Below are 20,983 nucleotides of genomic sequence, written 5' to 3' on the forward strand. Positions count from 1 at the left end.
GAAGACAGACTGACCACACTCCCGCCTCCTGTGTCAGCGAGTGGTGCGACGCGCAGAGGCTCTCCCGCGACAGAGCGGCTCCGGGTGGTGAATGGGCTTCCCACTGCCCATGGCCAGAGCCAGGGGTCTCCTGATTCGTGCTCTGGGGCTGCCGGCCGTGTTTATGCCCCTCCAGGGCTGACGCGGGCTGGGCGTCCAGGCACGGCGGGTGGTGTGCCTCTGGAATGTCAACTCCATGACAGACACTGCAAAGCCCAGCATGGTGACGGCAAACACATTAGGCCCGGGCCTCGACCCGTATCCCTTCAGGAGGTGTTGGAATCTCTCTGCCAGGGGTCCCTATGGACAGAAAAGGTCTTTGCCATCTGGCAGAGCTGGCCAAAGGCAGAGGCATGGACCGGATGACCCGGGGCCAGCCAGGAGGCTAGACGGCATCTCGGCCAGGGACCGGGCCACAGACTCTGCCTCCCAGCAGTGCCGACGCTTCCTCTCCTGCCCCGTCCGTGGCCTCGCCCCGCCTCCCGCCCGGGGGTTCTCACCCCCAGCTCTGCGTGTTTGGGATGGCTGGGGCTCCGAGTCACCGTGTGGCCGAGGGGGCCCTGCCAAAGGCCAGGAGCCTGCTGTGTTTTCTCTGTCCCTCTGCCAGCCCAGCCTCCCCCGAAAATGTAGTCTTGCCGAGCGAGTGAGTAAGCGCATGGCTCAGGGGGTGCCGGCAGCCGAGCGTGAGCACGAACGCAGGGTTCCGGCCCCTCGGAGCAGGGAAGGGCCACATTGCTTGGTCACCCGCAGGGCCTGGGGACCCCTGGCAAGGCAGTGTGTGCCAAGTTGATGGGGTGGGCCCGGAACCTGCTTGCAGTGATGACTCGGCCCCATCAAGCTCTGAGTGAGTGCTGGCGCAGGAGATTGGCCTCAGAGTGCCCCGGCCCTGGCCCCGGGAGCGTCTCCAGGCCAGTGTGTTTGTCATGTTCTGGGAGACTGGCCTGGGGCAGGAGCTGAGCTCTGCTCTGCTGGGCTGGGCAGTCCATAGTGGGCTCATCTCCCAGGGGAGGCTGGATGCCTGCCGCTGCTTCTGCCATTTCCTGGGCAGGGCGCAGCCTCTGACATGTGCCCACCCTCCTCCCAGGCCCCTGGGCAGGTGGGCTCAGGCCTGTGCGTGCCAGAGCTGGCAGGCCCTGGGGAGGAATTCAGGCTCCTCTGTAGAGCTCCTGCCCGGGCTGCCTGGCCCTGAGCTCACCTCCAGGATGGCCCAGGCCTTCCAGGGAAGCCGCTTTGAGGATGCCACCGCAGAACCAGCCGTTGGTGTCAGCGAGGGCCAGGTTTGAACTTCCCTTAGCTCCTTATTGTGTGGTCTTGGGCGAGTAGCTCTGCCACTCTGAACTCCAGTCTCTCTCTGTAAGATGCGGCAAGTCCTGCTTTCAGCCCTTACAGCAATCTGGAGGATTTGGGGAAAATGCTCGGGGCCCACGGCCGGGGCTGCAGAGAAACCCCGGACAGAGAGGAGAGCTCCCCGACTCGTGTGGCCCATCCTCCCCTCGGCCTGGGCTCCCCACTCTCCACCTGCCTTCTTCTGCCTCCTCTTGACCATGGTCCTCGGGGACCAGGATCCCACATCAGGCTGAGTGGGGGGCGGCCAGGACCCTACATCCAGGCCTGGGGACCCCTGGCAGGTCTCCATGCAAGCCCAGCTTCCTCCCTCCACTGCCAGCTGGGTTGGGGTTCAGTCCTGTGAACATTCCCACCTATAAAATGGGCCCAACCCTCGCGTTAAGCCCACGGTTTGGCTGGAAGACCACAGTGACAATGTAATGGGGAGAGGTGTTCTGTGCTGTTCAGAAGGAGGAAGCAGTGCTGCCTTTGGCCTCCAGGGCCAGGTGGACCCCACCCGTCCAGGCCTGAGGGCTGCCTTCCCACACTGGGGCTGGGTTCAGCCCCGACACTGTGCTGCTCTCACCCCGGCTGACCCCTCCTTCCAGGAGATAAGGAGGGATCACGGGAAAGGGGGCAGCTGGGGGTTGGGGGAGGCGGCCAGGCCGGGGCTGGGTGGAAGCAGGCGCCTTCTCTGGTGGAAGTGGCAGCTCTTCCTTCTCGGTGCCGCACCCGGCTCTCAGCTGCTACTTGGCCGCGGGGGCTTCCAGGGTGGAGCTGGGTTTTCATCGGAGTGTCTGTGGGACGCGGGTGGGCTCTGTGGGATGCCACCCTTCTCAAGAGCAAAGGGACCTGCTGTAAGGGGGTGAGCTCACGGTAGCAGGGACCACCAGAGACTCCCCCCACGGTGCCCCCAGGGAGCCCCTGTGCCCGGGAGTCTGTCGCTCTGCCCTTCCCACCCATCCCCGCCCACTCTCTGCTGCCACTGTGGGCTCGGCCTTTCACACCCTCGCCTGCTGCCTGAGGGCACTGCCAGGTTCCCACTGTCCCCAGGAAGAGGAAGGCATGTGGGAAGTGACCGAGGGCTGTGGGCTAGGAAGCCTGGGCGCTGACCGGCTGCCCCCTCCGGCCAGCTGTGCCTCTCCCGTGGAGCCCAGGCACGGGAGAAACGAGTGGGCAAGGGGGCCTGATTTGGACCCTGGTCCTGGCACCCAGGCCAGGTGCCCGCATGTCTGCCTGCACTCCATGAGCCCCTTGGTGCTGGAGCTTTTTCTCTGACCTTCCTGTGGGAGCAACACTTTGTCCCACCCATGGCAGGGCCTCCACGCAGGAGAACGGCATTTCCACGGGAGTCTCCCGGGAGGCTTTAATGCTTCCAGGACTTTGTTGCTTCCTAGGACAATGTGCTCTTGCTGAACCGGAAGAGTGGTCATGGTGGCCGAAAGCCTCTGCAAGCCCTGTGCGACCCACACTCCATGCCAAGCCTGGGCGGCAGCCCCGCTCCATGATGCTCAGTGCTGAGGCCCCCCATGGGGCAGTGCCATGGGGGATTTAGAGAATGGAGCAAGAGGCCCAGAGAGCGCAGGAGCATTTGCAGAGTCAGAGCTGGAGGGTGGCAGAGGGGACAGGTGCCCAGAGCCCCTTGAAGTCCAGGGCAACCTTCAGGGCCCCAGCCTGCACCCGGCCCCACCCAGCCCCGACGCCTGGGCTGCTGACTGTTTGGCCCCAGGATGCCATCTCCCCTTTCTAGCTGGTGGCTTCTCTGGATGTGGAAGAGGCTTCTTACTCATTCCCAGTCCCCATGCCAGAAGCGCCCAGCACTTAGTGGGTATTTCCCAAACATCTGGTGCCGCGACCTGAATGTCGGTGTCCCTGCAATATTCCTGCGTTCGAGCGGACTCCCCAGTGTGATGGTGTGAAGAGGTGGGGCCTTGTAGGCAGTGAGGAGGCCAGGAAGGCTCTGCCCTGGGGAATGGGATGACTGCCCCAGAAAAGATCGGAGGGAGTGGTTCCCCTTCTGCCCTGTGAAGCTGCCCCGAAAAGCCGCCCTGGAGGAGCCACAGGGCTGGTCTGCCGTGCCTGGATCTTGGACTTCCCAGCCTCTGGAGCTGTAAGACATACATCCAGGGGTTTGTAAATTACCCAGACTAAGGCGTCCTGTAGGAGCAGCAGGAGTGAACAAGCAAACACAGCCGTGGGGAAGGCTGCCCTCGCAGGGAAAGAGATGGAGGTGTGGCGAGGCCTCAGCGCCCCTCGCCCATGGGCCCTGGAGCCCAGGCCTGAACCTGGGCCTTCCGGTTGCAAAGCTGGGGCCACGTTCCTGTGGGTGGCTGAATCTGGGCCTCCCCAGGCCAACATTCTTCAGCTGGCTGTCTTCCCAGTGCGGCAGGAAACCCGGCTGCAAAGTGTGTTCCTTCCAGGCAGGATGGCAGCATTTCCGACAGGGCGTCTGTGGTCAGAGGCCTGCTCTGTCTGAGGCGCTGCGAGTGAAAAGCTTTCATTTCCGACTCTAATGAGCAGACCCTGGCAGGCACGTTCTCAGTTAAGGCCAAGCCGGGAAAATAATAGCCTTCAGCATCAGCGGTGAGAGCCAGCCCAGCAACAGAAAGACAAGAGGCTTTCTCTGAATGCCCAGAACCAGGACGCTGGGGCAGTTTCCTGGAGGACACCCCGAGCTGGGCAGCCTGCAGGCATCTGTGGCTGTGCTCCAGATAAACACGGAGGGCTGAAGGGCTGGTGGGTTTAGGCAGCAGCCCAGAAGCCCTGGGTTTGGATCCCAGCCTCGATGCTGGACAGGTGCGACCCCGGGGGCCTGCGTAACTCTCGGAGGCTGCAGTCCTCAGCCTTGGAGCTTGGGGAGGCTCAGTGGACACCTTCACGTGGCAAAGCTCAGTGCACCCTGGGACCCTGGCCTGGCCCGGGAGCCATCTGTTGGGAAGATAAGCCTGGGCCTGGGAAGGTGACCAGTGGATGCTTCAGGCAAGGCCTTGCCCTTGTCCTAGAAGCTTCTGTCACCAAGCCAAGGGCCTCCAGGGCTGGGGAAACCGAGGCGCCCAGGTAGCCACTTTTCTCCAGTCCTCCCGGAAGCCCCAGTGGCCCCAGCTTGGTTTCCCAGGGGCTACTCATGAGGAGGTTGGGGCGATTGTGCCCCAGAGTCAGGGGCTGTGAACTCTCAGAACTGCGGATGCCTCGGGAGGGCAGGTGCCTCCTGCATGACCCGGGCCAAGTCACGTTTCCCCTGTGCCTCCTAAGAGTGGAACCCACCATTCCCTCCTGGCAGGGCCGAGGTGCTGAGCCAGGCGTGTGCAGGTGGGGCCGTGTTCCTAGGAAGGAGAGACCCCACTGAGCCCCCTGAGCCTCCCCCTCTCCCGTCATGTTCCCTCTACTTTTATCTCCCACAGCCACCCCGGCCCCTCCCCCATGCATCGCTGCTGGCCCCGCCTGGCCTTTCTGTCGGGGGGCCAGCCTCCTGATGGGAGGCCGCTGCTGCCTGTGTCCCTGGCCCCTGCTCATCTCTGGGCCTTGGGTCTGTAGTGACACTGCACCTTAGACCCAGTGCCCTGGGCCGCCTCCCCACCACGCCCCATCTCTTCCCCAGGGCACCCTTGATGACTGGATTCCGCCCAGGCCTTTCCCTGATCCTCTACCCCTCACCCCCTGGGATCCTACTGGGCTCTTGACCCCACTGAGGCCTGTTCACGTCCCTGAAAATGTCATGTCCAAAGGCCAGCTGAGTGTCACCTCCTCCAGGAAGCCTCCCGGATCACTCCTCTGAGTACAGTGTGAGACCTGGGGCATCCTCTTGCCTGTCTGCATTCTCCGCTCCCCTGGCAGCTCTGATGTCCCAGCGAGAGTCTGGGCCCCGGGGTGTGGGGCTGGCCTTGCCTGGGGGCTACATCCCCAGCGGGTGCTATGTCAGCCCTCGAGGGCTCAGGTGCCCCCGGGCCTCGCACAGCTGGGTGGGAAAGAGCCTGGCAACAGAGAACCCACAGACAGCGCGGCCACACACACACACACACACACACACACACACACACACACACACACACACACACACACACGCACATGCTCTGCTGGCCGGCAGCAGAGCCTCACGGGGACAGACCAGGCCTCAGGCTCTTGGGGGCTGCTCTGGGAGTCTGATGCCTCCCTCAGAGCCAGGAGACAGGGCCACTCCATCGTGGGCTCACCTGGGGGCTGGTGTGTACAAGAGAAGGGGGCTCCCCCCTGTTTCTGCCTGGCCCCAGCCAGGGACAGCTGCAGTCAGGAATGGCAGCTGGGCTCGCGGAAACAGCGGTGGTTTCAATTTTCCTTCCTTTGGCTTGGGCGAGGAGTGGGGACAGGGTAATGGGTTTACCATGAGGCTGACATTGGAACGGTTCGGGGAGGCCCCTGCCAGGCCCTGTGTGCTCTGAGGCCGGGTGGGGGCCCCCCTGCTCCTGATAGAAGCTCTGTGGTGGCAACAGTGGGAGAAGGGGTGCGAGGAACGTTGGGGAGGCCGTTCTGCTCTGTCTCCGCAGGGAGGCAGCTTGGACTGTGTGACACCCCAGACCACAAATGGACCTCCTGCTCTGGGCTGGGCTCTGGAGGTCAACGGTTGGAAACCGCCAGGCAGATCCACGTGCCACTTGCTGGGGTGGGGTGGCATGGGATGGCTTTGGGGCTTAGGAGCCTTGAGCCCACGAAGGCAGATTAAAGAGAAGCTTGAGAGTGGCCTCCTTCTAGTACCTTCTGGGCCATGCTCTCTGCAGTGGGGGCCAGCAGGTGCACACTGACCACTGCCGTGTCCTTGCAGCCCTGTGCCCCTTGCTGCTCTGGGTGGCTCCTTTCCCCTACTCCAAGCCTGGTCCCAGCCCCTCCCAGGCCACCCATCTCCACCCTCTCCCTGCATTAGCTGGGATGGTCTCCACCTGTGCATGGACTAGCACTTTTGCGGGGAACATGCCCTTACCTTCCGGTGTCCATGGCCCACCCCATCATCCCATCCAGACCCCAGGCCAGGTCCCCTTACCAATGCATGTGCCCAGGGCAGGGGTGGGATGAGAGGACCAAGAATCTCACACTTGCTTTTAAATGTCATGGCCGGAAGTGATGCCTGTGCCCTCTGCTCATGTGGCCACACCCGCCTTCTCCCGCCTTCTGTGTGAGCTGCAGGTGTCCGTGAGGGCAGAGCCCAGGGCCCAGTGCCCCCCGGCCACTCGTTCAGGGTCCATCTGCCCACCTAGGAGCACCCCGGCCTGGCACACAGAGCACACATAGGTAGTTGTGGGTGGTGGTGATCACCGCTCCACCTGGGTGCCTGCTGGGCCTGTAACCTTCTCCCTGCAACATGGCCACTTCGGTCAGGACTATGGGCCGTGGCTCCTGGTAGCTTCTCTGAGTGTTACTCCTTTCTCTCATACCCTCAACCGCCCGCCACCAGCCAAGGGCTTAGCTCCTTCCCCCTGTTTCGTGCCAGGTGCTGGGTCTGTGATGCCATCCCCAGGGGCCTGGCTAGGTGGGAGATTGCCCGCTGAGGAGGTAGACTGGGCTGGGCACTGGGCTGCCTGGGGCCTTGGCCCCCTTGGGCCCCACTGGCAGCCCCCTCACCCCATGCCTGAGCCCCTAGGAACCTGGGCGAAGGTTCCCCCACTATGCCCACAGCCTCTCTGGCACCCACACCCAGCCCAGCTTCGCCCAACACTAGCTCTGCATTCAGAGGCCAGGGCAGCGTGGACAGCCCGGCATCATCTCCCTCTCAGGGAGGTAGAGGCACGTGTCCAGGTGCCTGAGCCACAAGGCCGGAGGGGGGCCTTGTGGAGCGGGTGTCGGAGGTGAGCACTGAGGGACAGACACACGCAGCAGTCGGGGGTGTTGGCTGGACCTCGTCCACTTCCAGGCTCTGGTTTTGCCTGAAGTTCCGGAGTCAGGGCCCAGCCCCAAGGGGGAGCAGTGACATTTGGGAGTGGCACTGGCCCTCGATCTGGCCTGGGTCCTGGCAGGAGCCTGGTGGCCGCCCAGCTTAGAGAGGGGAGAAGCTGGAGCCAGCCGCTGGGGGCTGGGAGAGCCTTCTGCTGACACACACACATTCCCAGGCACAGACGCCGGCTGCGTTTCCACATCGGGAAAGCATTTCCCAAACAGCTTCCAGACCCCACAGCCTCCGGCCGGGACGTGCTCGGTGGCGGTACTGAGTGGGGGAGGGGGTGTTGGGGGTGCAGCCTGGGCCTGGGAGGCGCTGTCTACCGGTGGGCTGCTGCCCCCCCACGGCCACGCCCGGGCTCCTCCCTAGCCTAGCAGGAGGGACGGCCCAGAGCCCTCCGCACCCCAGAGCTTCAGCTGGGGCTCATTTATACTCCAGCTCTTCCAGGTTGTGGGGACCTGGACGGACGTCTCAGTTGGGTGGGGCGATGCCCCCGTACCCCAGAGCCATGTCCTGCCTGTGGTGGGCACACACATCGTTGTTGCATAAAAAACTAAATGAATGAGCCAATGAAGGGGTGTCGTAGAGGAGGGTGGGCAGGGGTAGGGGGGTCCAGCCTAGGGTGGGCCGGCCAGCTGGGGAGGCTTTGCAGAAGTGACTTCTGAGTTGGTGTCTTTGAAGGATGCATCGGAGGTCATGGTCTGTTGGGCGGGAGGAAGGGTGAGTGTCTAGACTGCCAGGGAAGGCTCGTTCAGGGAAGCCGAGGCCACCAGAGGACGGCCAGAGCCAGGGTGCGAAGCTGGAGCTGCCTAGAAACTCTTTGTCCAGGCCCCAGGGATGCCCCCTTGGAGAGTTGCAGCACAGAGCCCTGCCCAACAGTCTGCCTGGCGCCTGCCATGGCCTGGGGAGGGTGATGAGCAGGAGAGACCATGTGCCCAACCAGAGGGGCGCCTGTGGGTGCCTGCCCGAGCCATTCCCCTGGAGGAACCCGAAGGAGGTGGCCCAGCGAGGACAGGATTTGGGGGAGAGTCAGACCTGGTTCCCCTGGGCTGCACTTCTCTGCCCTGCGTGACCCTGGGGAAGTCATTTCTCCTCTGGAAACTGGCTTAGCGAAACCACAGGAGAATGTCCCAGGAGCCATGGGCAGAAGGCAGGACCCAGGGCCGCTGGGGGGCCCCCACACTGGGGTTCCAGCTGGGCAGAATGAGGGTTTAATCATGGCCTGTATGTGAGGGCAGAGGGGAGGTGGGCGGGTAGGCATGGGGCAGCAGATGAGGAGAGGAGCAGAAGCGGGGGACTCCCAGCTACGGGATAGGAGGAGCCTGTGTAGGGCCAGGGTGGTCTGTGTGGAGGACCAGAGGGTTGGATGCAGCCTTCTGGAGAGGGGCAGCCTCCCTGCTGCCTGTCAGATGAGGGTGTCTGATGTGAGTGACCCTGAGGGTGAGATGGGGATGTGATACCAGGAGGCTCCCATAGCTCTTGGGGGTTTGCGGGCAGAAAAGACAATTTCCTTTGCCTGAACTTGTTGTCAGAAAGCTTCCCGAAGGCCTCGCTGCGCTGTGACAGCTGTTCCCTGGAGGCTTGCCCTGCTCTGTTGGCTGCCCTCCTCTGCCTGGATCCCACGGGCACTGTTGCTGTGACACACCTGGCCCTGGTTCTCCTTCCCGAGTCACATGTCTCATTGCTTCAGGGCCCCTGAGCTGGTCTCATTCAGGCCTCTGCCCATGCACAGATGAGGAAACTGAGGCCAGAGATGCCCCGGGACATGGCCATGCCATACAGCCCTTCAGTGGGCCAGGAGCTGCCTCTGTGGCCCCAGTCCTGCACTGGGTACTGGGCACACGGGCTGTGGTAGCCCAGCCCTCACCCTGGATGGACGCGGGATTTGGAGTCCAGATGAATGGAAGGGGTGATGGCAGCCCCAAGGGGAATGGAGGGGCTGGAGTGGTGGCCCCCAGATGGCTCTGGCGGGGTGCTGAGGTTGGGGTATGGAGGTGATGGCTATCAAGGGAGAGGGCCAGGGCTCCGGTCCCTGGCTGGCTTCCAGGATGTCTCCGGACCATGGCTGTGTCCACCATGGCTTAGGAGGTGGACAGTTCCCAGGACGTCCCCCGCCCTCTGGGAATCAGCTCTGGACACTGTCTCTGCCATGGGTCTCTGCGTGGCCTTGGGGTATCTGCTGGAGCAAAGGGCCGGGAAGGGGCATGGTCAGGCCTCCAGACTCGGCCTCCCACTCCCACGTTTGTTGACTTTTATGGATCCTCAGTCAAGCGCCTTTCCCACAGGAGGGAGGTGCTAGTGTTACAGATGGGGAAACTGAGGCACAGAGCGTTTCCACAGCTCACCTGGGGCCTCAGTTCTTACTAGCAAAGCTGGAGCTGTCCAACAGAAACAGAATGTGAGCCACACACGCAAGCCATACATGCTGTCTCACAGTTTCTCAGGGCCACGTCAGAAAAGCAAAAACAAATAGGTGAAATTGATTTTAATAGTATATTTTATTTAACATAATAGGTCCAAATATGATCCTTTCAGCATGCAGTCCATATAAAAATGGCTCACCGGGTAGTTCTCTTCTATTCTTTCTTGCTAAGAACATACTGACTGAGAAGGTGACATGTGTGACACTAGCACGCAGGTCCACTGGGACAAGCCACAGTGCATGGCTCGGTGGCCTTTGGGGCTTGTGGGCTCCGGCTGGCTGTAGACTCCGGGTGCCTGACCTTCTCTGCTTGGGGCCTCGCGCAGCGGCTCCTGGGCTCCTCCCTCCTCCTCGAGACAGCACGAGGCAGGAGCCCTTTCCCAGGGTGGGCAAGACTTGGGGGACAGCGTGGGATCCTGAGGGTGCGGCTGGTGCCTCCTGCTTCCTGTGGGCTTCTTCCTCCTCCCAAGACCCCGGAGCCTGGAGGGTGTCAGAGTGGGGCCTGCCCGAGCTGGGAGACAGCATCCCTTCAAGGGCCTCTTGAGGGACCTTCCCCAGATGGGGTGCTGATGGAGGACCCCAGCCCCGTCGCCTGTTGGTGAGGGTGACTGGAGTCGGAGGTGCAGGGATTCTGTTGCCCAGGCTCCTGCCGAGTACTGGGCCCCGTCCTGTAGCAGGCGGAGAGGGACAGAGACCAGGGAGAGCTCGCTCGCAGGGTGGCCGGCCGTGCACCTCCCGGAGGATGGATGCTGCCTCCGCAGCCCGTGCCCTTGCAGGCCTGGCCTCTGGTGTCTTCCCCTGCACCCCTCTCAAGCCTGGCCCCTACCTCCATGGAAACTGCTGGGCTGAGGCCCTGTTGGGCTGTGGCTGCGGAGGGCGGGACCCTCGAGCTTCTGTTGGCACTTACTGGTGAGTTGTTGGCAATGAGTTGCACATTACGGTCATAAATGATGTTGCCCTGCGTGGAAGGTGCCTTCAAACAGACCTGTCAGCCTGTCTATCCGTGAGATTTACAGAGGCTCCTCACGGCAAGGGCTCAGAGGCTGATGGAGGGGCTCCCCAGGAGGCCCCACAGACAGGCAGGGCCCAGGCAGGCCCGTTTCTGCAGAGTGTTGGGGGCCAAGGGGGCGGGCTGGCCTCTGGATGGCAGACAGGACGGGGCAAGGTGAGACAGGCTGGGACTGGGTGGGGCCTCTTCTTTCCCACGTGCTCAAGGATGGCCCCTCAGCCCTTGCTCCCAGCTGCCCTGGATCAGCAGAGACTGCTCTCTGCCACATCTGAGAGCACTGGGCAGGCTTCTGAGGGGTGGCTCTCGGCCAGCAGGTGGGCCCCTGGCTGTCGTGGAGAGTGGAGAGAAGGTGGAGGCTCTGCCGGGATGGGCCGCCTGCTTCCCTGAGTTGCTGGGGCTGGAGTTCTGCTCAATGGAATTTGACCTGAGGACAGCATCTTAGTCTGTCTGGGCCTCAGTTTCCTCACCTCTAAAATGGGGACAGTAGCCCTCCCCTAGCAGGGAATGGTGAGGATGGCACTGCATCCCCAGAGCCCAGGGCCTGGCACAGCGGCCGCAGCTGAGGTTGGCAGTCCTTCTTCCCCACAGCTCTACCCGTGGCTATGCTCCTGACCTAGGCTTGCCCACATACAGGGCCTGCTGGCCCAGGGAGCATGCACCCTCCTCCTTCCTGACGGCTGGAAGCTTTCTGTCTCTGCAGTGGCCCCAGTCATGTGGCTTTGTGCCCACCGCTCACCTATTGTCCTCTGAGAGGAGACACAGGCTGCATCTCTGGGAACAGGCTGAGCTCCAGGGACACTTCCACTGCATTTCGGAGGGAGATTTTCGGGCCTTCCTGGAAAGGCCGGGAACAGTGTGGGCGGGCGCCCAGTCCTTCTGTGGACCCTCACCGCCAGTGCTGGAGGTGGTGCTGGGCTGGTCCCAGACAGGGATCACTGCTGAGGGTCACTGAGCACCACAGCTTGCTGGTCACAGCTCTTCCATCTCCATGGAGGCTACGAGTGGGAGCCCAGTGACCCCCGACCAAGGATAGGTGCGAGAAGGGGCTCAGAGAGGATGGGGGGCTGTGGGGGCTCTGGGGACTCTGGTCCAAGCCGGAATCACAGCCCTGGCTCTCCTGCAGAGGTTAAGTGCTTGACGAGGCTCTAATCTGTGGTTCCTTCTGCTGCCGACCCTGGGAGGACTGCCTCCCCCGGGCTATGCCCTCGAGGAGCATGGGGACCCAGGGCTCTGGGATTGGAAGCACCTCCGTGGCCTTTGCAGCCTGACACCTGGGCACTGCTGGCCACCCTGCAGGCAAGTTCTCCCTGCTCTCTGTCCGTCACCACCTGCTGCAGGGATGCCAGCTTTCCCTCGCCCAGGCTCCCTCCAAGTATGGGGCCCTGGGCCAGGGGAGGACAGGACAATGCAGGCACTGGACGTGGGGACTGGGGGTGTCTCAGCCCGTGTTTCCACATCGGTGCTGCAGCTTCAAACCAGTTCCCCATCTTCCCCACCCTTGTCAGAGTTCAGCCCCACCAGCCGCCTCTGCAGGCCCCCCTCCCCCGCCCCGCGGCCCCCCTCCCCCGCCCCGCGGCCCCCCTCCCCCGCCCCGCGGCCCGGCCAGGATGGCTCCCTTTGCTGCTTTGGCTTCTTTTCCGTGTTGGCTCCAAGAACACACATGTTTGTGCATGTGTGTGCCTGTGCGTATGTCCGTGTCTGTGTACCTCCTGTGTGCATGTTTGCACACGTGAGTCTGTGTGCCTGTGTCTGTGGGTCACATGTGGATGTCTGCGTTTGTGCCTAGGTCCCTATCTGCGTCCGGGTCCGGGAGCGCGCACTCTGGAATGCGCGGGGCGGGCGGGCCGGCGCGGCCCCGTGGGGGAGGCGGGGCGGGGCTCAGGGCGGGGCCGGGGGCGGCTCCCTCGGGTGTCTGCGGACTTGGCCTTTACCTGCGGGGCGGAGGGAAAGCTGAGAACTTAAAGGCGAGGGGCGGGGCGCGCCGCCCGGCCCAGAGCGGCTCCCGGGCGGCGCCGAGCGGAGCGGATCCCCGGGCTGGGATTGCGCGCCCGCCCGGAACCCAGAACCAGCCCGAGCCGCCTGCCCGTCGCCCGGCCGCCGGCTTAGGGCGCAGCGCGGTTGGTCCTCGCCCCCTCCCGCCCGCCGGCCTACCAGGCCATGGGGGCGTCCCGGGACCGCGGGCTGGCCGCGCTCTGGTGCCTTGGGCTCCTGGGGGGCCTGGCGCGCGTCGCGGGCACGCACTACCGCTACCTCTGGAGGGGCTGCTACCCATGTCACCTGGGCCAGGCCGGCTACCCCGTGAGCGCCGGTGACCAGAGGCCAGGTGGGCGCCGGGCGAGCCTGGGCAGGGTGGGCGGGGCCAGGGCGCTCCCCGGCGCGCTCCCTTTGTTTCCTCTTTTTAAAGTTTGCGCCAGGGCGCTGCCAGCTAGGCTGGAGGGAGCAGGGCGGGGCAGTGCCCGGCAGGCGCGCCCTGCTTCTGGGACAGGGTCCGTGGGCGCTGAGGAGTCGGTCACCCCCGTCCGCTCTCAGGGCTGTCGGCAGAGGCTACTAACAGCCAGGTCCCTTGACCGGAGGAAAGAAAAACATCCCCTGACTTTGTCTGTGGGAGCAGGGTTCCCCGCTCCCCATGGCACTGGCGACTCTGCGGGTCAAGTGAAAAGGCAGGCTGGAGAGAAAGGCCCTTTGAGACCCCCGGAGCTGAGTCTCCGGGGTCCCCAGAGCTCAGCCCCTTTGGGGTCCTGTCTGTGGATGTGGTAGGTGCCATTCTTCCTGGAGCCCCACAGGCATGGGCAGCTGAGAACCCTGGTGGCCTGGGAAGCAGGTTACAGCCCTGCCCTCGTTCCGTCCTGCCTCTCTCTGCAGCTGGGATCTGGCGCCTGCACTGGGCCCGCCTCCCTCCAGGTGGTTGCTTTGAACTCCCTGGGATCCACAGAGCTTGGAGCTGGGCACCCTTGGGAATTGGAGGAGGGGGTGGAATTGGAGGAGGGGATGTGGGGTGTGCGGCTCCCAGTGAGTCGTCAGCCTCATCACCCGGGGGTAGGCAGTGGCTGGCGGGGGGCCCTGAAATGGCTCCTTAGAGACGTCACCCCTCCTTGGCTGTTTCGAGTGCCAGGCCGAGCTTCTGCCTCTCTCCTGCATGAAGGACTAAGCACCACGCCCTCAGTGTGGCAAAGGCTTCCTTCATTCCCTGGCTTGGTCACTTGGCCTAGGGTGGCCCAGGCTCCGTCTTCGCTGGGTAGGCAGCCTTCCGGCTGGGCGGCTCAGCCAAGGCCAGGTCCACCCACGGTGCCACTAAATGCCTTACGACTGCGAAGCATCCAAGGCCTCTGGCTGGGTGTCGCTGGGCGCTCGGGAGCTGGGAGCTCCTGTCCTGGTCTAAAGCGTGCTCCAGCTTTTGGGGGAGAGAGGAGAAGGGCCCATAGGTAATGGTGTGTGCTCCCTGGGGGTGAGGACCCCGTGGCAAGTGTGGGGACAAAGCAGGGCTTGGAACTTGATAACTGCCCTGAGCGGAGCTTTCTGGCAGGGGCTCAGAGCCCTCCAAGTTTCCTATAAGTCCAGGTGGGCTTCGGAAGGGGCACGTCTTGGGTGGTTTCTGCAGAGGCAGCTGGTTCGAGGCAGCCCAGCCATGCCTGTCCAGCTGCCTGTGTAGTCCTGGGCTGGGAGCTGTGGGACGTGGGTGGTGGTCGCTGGGGGCCCCATGGGCTCCCTGAGGCTCCTCCACCTCCCAGCCTGGTAGACACTGCAGGTCTCGCCAGGCTCCCGGTGAACCAGCCCGTGTTGGCACAGCCGTGTCGCCGTGTGCCAGTGTGCTGACGGGTCTGTTGTGAGGCTGCCAAAGTCCATAGTCTCGTATCTAGCCGAGGGCAGCAGCAGGATCCTGGCCCAGCTGTTCCTTAAAATAGCCGCTCTCTGAGCCCACTCTTCTCCTACCAGATGGCTCCCCCCAGGTTCATGTCGCAGCTGTCTGGGGCCTCTCTGGCCTGCTCCCTGCCCCGTGTGGGGCTTGGCCTGGGGCTGGACAGGGACAGTGGATTTGCCTCCAGGGTGGGTCGTTGTCCCTGGAATGAGCAGGTTTTGTCGCCTGACTCATAGGGGCCTCCAAGCTCCTTTTGGCCTTTGCTGGGGCCCCGCTAACCTCAGGCTCAGGCCCCCACACTGGCCTCTGAGTCTCGGGGGCCAGTGCTTCCTGGGGGCCCTGGTCCCACTACAGCGCTCAGTGGGCAGCATGGTCTGTGTGTAGGCGGCACGGGCTGGTCCTGGATCACAGGTCTGCAAAGGAGGGAACCCAGGGAGCAAGCTTCTGCAGGGCATGCGGCTCCCGTGAACCTGGCTGTGTGACCAGCCCCACAGAGGCACAGGAGTTGGGGGGCCGGGCTGGCAGAGCTGGCACTGGGAGCCCCGATTTCCAGCCCAGATGGTCTGAGCGTCTGTGACTCCTGAGATGACAGTGGTGTGTTCTACAGTTGTGCCCCGTGAGTGAGGTAACAAATAACCACACACTCAGCACTTAGGACAGCACGGATTTATTACCTGACGGTCCTGTGAGGCCCAGTCCAAAGTGGGCTAAAATCAAGGCGTGGGCAGGGCTGTGCTCCTTCTGGAGGCTCTAGGGGAGAGTCTGTCTCTTGCCTCTTTCAGCTTTATAGAGGCCGCCTGCATTCCTGGTCTTGTGGCCCCTCCTCCATCCTCAAAGCCTATAGCACAGCACCTGCCAATCCCTGCCTCCTTCCGACCTCTGCTTCCACGCTCACATCTCCTCCTCCCTGCCCTCTGACCCTCCTGCCTCCCTCTTATAAGGACCCTGTGATCATGTTGGGCCCACCTGGCTATGCCAGGTTAACCTCCCATCCAGATCCTCAATTCAGTCCCATCTGCAAAGGTAGGTCCCTCTGCCATATGAGGGTCTGGGGATGAGGATGTGGACATGTCTGGGGGACGTTCGTTATTCAGCTGACCACATTGTCCTGAAAGGCCACTGCGCCTACAGCTCTTCAGATCACAGCCGCAGCCAGGGTCACCGGCTCAGCACCTGCGGGGTCCTTGGAGCCGTCTGAGAACAGCTCAGCCCTGCCATCACGTGGGGTGCCTTGGGAGTGGGGCAGAGAGGGTTTGGGTGACGCGTTCCTACCTTGCTTTCTGAGTGAAAATCATTTCCATTAAGGGGATTTGCTCAGTTCAAAGGGGCCGAGATCTCAGAGTGGAGGGGACCCCAGCAGGAGGCTGTCTGGCCCAGTGCCTGTCCCTGTAGGCCTCTGTCGTCCAAGTGGGAGGCCCCAAATCCTTCACCCCTGAGCTGGCTCGCTGTGTCCAGAAGCTGATCCTGGCTGACAGCAAATAGCAGGCACCGGAAGCCTGGGTGCGCTTCAGCACCCCCACCCAGGCCCTGTCTCCCCCACCACAGCCCCCTGCCACTGCCAGATGGTGCGGCTGGGGTGAGAAGGGCTTGGCCTAGCCGACCTGGGCCTGTGCATTTTCGGAGGGAGTGTGGAATTTCTGGAGGGACTAGTGGCTGAGAGAGGCGGGGCCGAACCCGGCTGGGATGCTGGAGTCCCAGTGTTCCTGTCCTCGTAGCAGGAGGACACTTACATCGTTACTTTTCAGAGACTCTCTCGGGGGTCTTGGATGGAGGGATCTGAGCTCAGGGGGAAAGGGTCTCCTTCCTGAGCCCTTCAGGTGGGTGCCACCCACACTGCCCTGCCCAGTGGGCATGAGTCTGCCCCCAGCTGACTCTCATTGGAGGGCACCAGGTCCCTCTGTCCCTCCAGCTTCTTTGGGGCGCTGTTGGGGGCCCGTTAACCGTTTGCTTTCCAGTGTCTTCCCGCAAACCATCCTGGCCTTTGTGAAGGTTGTGGTGGCGACTTCATGGTGCAGGTGGAGAGGGGCTCCTGGTCTCATTTGCAGCCCCCTCTGGGAGGCAGCCTCAGGGCTTAGGGACCCTCGGGGTCTCCCCCGAGTGGGTGTGGCTTGTGCAGGGAGTGGATGGCCCTGGAGGTCCCAGGCAGAGACCCTGGCCTCCTGGGGCTGTTCGTGTCATCTCTGGGTTGCACGCACATTCTCAGAGCGTGGATGGGCAGCAGGGTTTCCATAGGTGGCGAGCACAGCCTGGTGGGTGGGTGCCATCCGTTGACTCAGGCTGGGAGACAGCTATGAAGAGTTTCTTGGTGTGTGCTGGCGCTGGCCGCTTGCACCTGTCAACAGTGCTCCGACGCCGGAGTTTTAGGATGGAGCCCGGAAGGCGGGCATTTTCACGGGGACCGTGGGTGGGAACTGGAGGGTGGTGGGAAGGCCTTGGTGGTCACAGCCGATCGTGGACCTGGCGATTGTTAAGCAGAATTAGGGAGACCTTGGCTCTGTGCAGCCCCTGGAAGCGAGGGATCAGGCCAGCCATGTTTCCCACACGGCCGAGGACTTGTCTTTTGAAACCATGACATTTTCTCCCAGAGAGGCCAAGCCCAGTGGGAGTCTGCTGGTGGCATTTCGAGCTAAATGTTGCCTTCCCTCTCGAGGCAAGGTCAGCAGGCGGGGCCTCCATTGTCACCCTGGCCAGAGGGCCCCAGATGCTCGGCTCATAGCTTTTGGAAGAGCACCTGTGTATCTTTCTCCCCATGGTGACTCTTTGGCGGCTCTCAGCGGCCCCTCCCTCCCTTCAGATCTGTGAACCCGGCTGCGGGGTGGGTGAGGTTGTCGGATAAAAGGTGTCACCTGGGCTGGGCGTGGTGGCTCATGCCTGTAATCTCGGCACTTTGGGAGGCCGAGGCGGGTGGATCACCTGAGGTCAGGAGTTGGAGACCAGCCTGGCCAACATGGGGAAACCCTGTCTCTATTAAAAATGCAAAAATTAACCGAGCGTGGTGGCGGGTGCCTGTAATCGCAGCTACTAAGGAGGCTGAGGCAGGGAGAACCGCTTGAACCTGGGAGGTGGAGGTTGCAATGAGCCGAGGTTGCACCATTGCACTCCAGCCTGGGCGACAGAGCGAGACTGTCTCAAAAAAAAAAAAAAAAAAAAAAAATAGGTGTCACCTGGCCTGAGTAGCAGGCGTGGACTGCTGTGGCTGGGGCAATGCCCATGTCTGCCCTGGCCTGGGTACCGGGCTCTTGCCCTCCTCTCCTGGCACCTCCTGTAGTTGGTCTATGCTGTCCATGTGGCCCGTGTGGTCTCTCCCTCATGTTAGCCTTGGCCTCTCTGGCCGGGGCACTACTGGCACTTCCAAAGCTTCCGCCATGCCCAGAGGCCCCGGACCCCTAGGAGAGTCCTCCTGGAGTGCTTCTGGAAGTCTCTCTGGTGGGGGTCATGGCGTGTTCTCTGGGCAGTGCTAAGGCTGCACAGCTCCGTCTGTCCCCACCACTGGCTTCTCCTCTGAGAGCCCCTGTGTGCCGGGTGCTCTGGCCAGCTGGCAGGGGCCCAGCAGCTGCAGGGCTTCTGACCCAAGTTAGCCCAGGGGCTGCACACACAGGTGTCCAGGAAGCCTGTGGCCTCCTGCCTGTCTGCTCTGTTCTGTTTGCCTCGATTGCTGCCTGGATTCCCCTGAGGCCCAGCTTGGCAACGTGGGCCTGGAGGGTAGCATGAGAGGCTGGGCAGCCCGAAGCCATCTCCACATCTGTGCTTTCCCTCTGCGTTCCTGCAGAGGGTGGTGATGGGCCTGGGTGCAGCCCCCTGGGTCTCCAGCCCTGGCAGGGTCTCAGGGGAAGGATGCCTGGAGGACCACCGGCTCTCAGCTCATGGTGCATCCCGGGGGTCCTGCTGGGCCTCTGGGCTTCCAGCCAGCACTTTCCCTGTGGCCTGTGCCACGGGGCTGGGGACAGGAGCAGGTAGGCCCAGGTGTCCTGTGATGGGAGGCGTCCTCTCAAAAGTGGACCTGCCCTTGGATCCCTCCCTGCTCTCTTCAGCCACGCTTGTTCAGGGGGCTTCGTAAGCAGTGGGAGGGACAAGGGTCCTGCGAGGTGTCCGTGGCCTTGGACTGCTGCTCTGCTCCCCTTGGCTGGTCCCCAGGCTGTGGAAGTCCAGGCAGTGCAGATGCGGGGAGAGGCCTCAGGACCAGGCTGCTCTCGACCCCTTCCTGCTCTCCTACTCCCCTCTACCGCCTTTGAGTGGGGCGTCAGCTAAGTCTGGAACCTGAGGACACGTGGTTCTAAACCAAGCTGGCCCTTGGGCAGGGAGGGTCTGACGGGGTCTGGGCTGCTCTGGGATGGCGAGTGGCACTTCATGGGGGAGGGTGCCGGCACAGCGAGGGCTTCTGCCCTGGGATGTGGTGGCCTTCTGGGTCCTTGCACGGGGAGCCTGTGGGTGTGGGGGGCTCAGGCTGACCCCAGCTGCATTGGTTTCCCAGGGCTGCTGGAACAAACACGGCAAACGGGTGGCTGGCTACAAACTATAGAAGTTTCTTCTGTCACCATCTGGAGGCCAGGATTCTGAACCCAAGGTGCCTGCGGGGCCATGCTCCCTGTGAACCCGTAGAGAGGACCTTCCTGGCCTCTTCCTTCTGGCCGTCCTTAGCCCGTAGCCTCGTCACCACAATCTGCCTGGTCTTCACATGGCCCTCTCTGTGTGTCTCTTGTTGGGATAGGCGCATTGGATTTAGGGCTCACCCTCATCCAGAACAATCTCATCTCGAGCCTGAACTTAGGACAGCTGCAAAGACCCTGTTTCCAGACGAGGCCTCACTGGGAGGCTCCAGATGGCCGTGAACTGTGGGGACACTCTTGAAGCCAGCACTCCCTCCCCTTTCTCAGGCTTCGCCCCACAGCCTGGGCATGGCCGTCTCAAAAGCTGTCAGTTTCTCTTTTTGTGCTTGTGGGTCCAAAGCACTTTGTGGATTTGGACTTAAGAAAACCGCATGCGCTCCTGGTTCAGTCTTGAAAGGCGCTAGAGGCCCAGCCTGTCCTTGGAGCCCTCTGCTACTCCCCACCTTCTGGCCGGCCCTCGAGGCAGTGGCTCTTCCTTCTTGAGCAGGTGTCCAAGGTGGGAGCACAGACCCTGTCTCTTCTGCTCCGGCTCCGGCAGATGTGGGTGAGGGGCTCATGGGTGGTGCCCTCGAGGCACAGGAGGGACCTGGGTCTGGGCCCCCGGCACCTGGGGGGCTGTGTTGGCAAAGCAGGAAGGCACAGGTGCCCAGCTGCTGATCCTTCCCCATTCCTGCTCAGATGTGGATGAATGCCGAACCCACAACGGTGGCTGCCAGCACCGGTGCGTGAACACCCCAGGCTCCTACCTCTGTGAGTGCAAGCCCGGCTTCCGGCTCCACACTGACAGCAGGACCTGCCTGGGTGAGTGTCGCCTGGAGACCCTGCCTGGGCTCCTGGCTTCGGCCATCCCTACCCTCTGGGGTGTGCCCAGGCCTGGCCTGAGAGGGTGGCTGTGGACATGGAGAGGCAGAGGCCGCCCTGGCGGTGGCTCCTTCCTGCAGAGCATGGCTCTATGGAATCCTGCCCGCACCGTGCCCCAGGCTCAGGCCGGTAAAAGGACTGAATGCCAAGTTGCCAGGTCCCCAGGACCCTGGCTGCAGACCCTCTGCAGCCACACTAAGCCCCGCTGTGATGCTGAGGCCCCTCCCAGTGGACAGGGGAGTGAGCCCGTGGGTGGAGATCCTATTAAAGATTCTCTACAACAGAAGCTGCCATGGTTGATCAGCAGGGACCTGGCCTGGTTGTGATGTCCCCTACATTTGATTTGAGGGAGACCTGGGTCACTTGCTAGGTGGTGGGGGACACTGGCCGAGGAGGCCTGGTCCAGGGCAGGGGCTGCGTGAGGCCACCCTTCACCTGCAGAGCCAGGCTTTGTGGGCCCAGGTGATCCCTGCCCAGCTTGGGGAGCCTGGAGGGTGTGGGCTGTGGCAGGTAGGGTAGGGGTGACGAAGAAGCGGGACCCTGTCCCTCAGCTTCCTCTGCGGGGTCTCTTGGCTATTGGAATGGGCTGGAGGAGGTGTCGGGGACACGGACTGTGGCCGCAGGGAGGGAGGGTTAGAGGGAAGCAGGGGAGGCGCCAGGCCTCTAGGAACCGGCACAGGGCTGAGCAGGGGGCTGGAGCCCAGGAATCTGGGGTGAAGAGTAAGTAGCCAGTCAGCCACCCTCACCCTTCGGCACCCCTGCTCCTGGCTGGCTCTGGGCACAGGCGCCCCAAGCAAGGATGGGACTGACCCTCTTGCTGGCCTCTGTCTGGGAGGCATGGGGGGTCATTCTCTGGGTGATGGGCGTCAGGACGCCCCTTCTTTCTGCCTTGGAGGCCCGGAGCAGGGCCCAGGCTGGCTCTGAGCAGCCTCCCTCCTGGTCCTGCCTGTGATGTGGCAGA

The 20,983-nt window shown here is 62.9% G+C and overlaps 1 protein-coding gene across 26 annotated transcripts in view; it reads left to right on the plus strand.

Annotated features, from left to right (window-relative positions):
- MEGF6 (multiple EGF like domains 6) overlaps positions 1-20,983 on the plus strand; it is a 124,270-nt gene that overhangs the window by 67,989 nt on the left and 35,298 nt on the right. For 11 of the 26 annotated variants that reach the window (XM_055350398.2, XM_004024542.5, XM_063703302.1 and 8 more), the window contains one exon: positions 19,840-19,962. The exons of 1 other annotated variant lie outside the window; for it this stretch is intronic. In XM_055350398.2, coding sequence (XP_055206373.2) covers positions 19,840-19,962 — 123 coding nt within the window. Of the gene's footprint in view, positions 1-12,650; positions 13,022-19,053; positions 19,119-19,839; positions 19,963-20,983 lie in introns of those variants that run through there. 14 more of the 26 variants (XM_055350593.2, XM_063703320.1, XM_063703322.1 and 11 more) reach the window with 4 other exon arrangements.

This window comes from Gorilla gorilla, chromosome 1, assembly GCF_029281585.2.
Source record: "Gorilla gorilla gorilla isolate KB3781 chromosome 1, NHGRI_mGorGor1-v2.1_pri, whole genome shotgun sequence".
Lineage (NCBI taxonomy): Eukaryota > Metazoa > Chordata > Mammalia > Primates > Hominidae > Gorilla > Gorilla gorilla.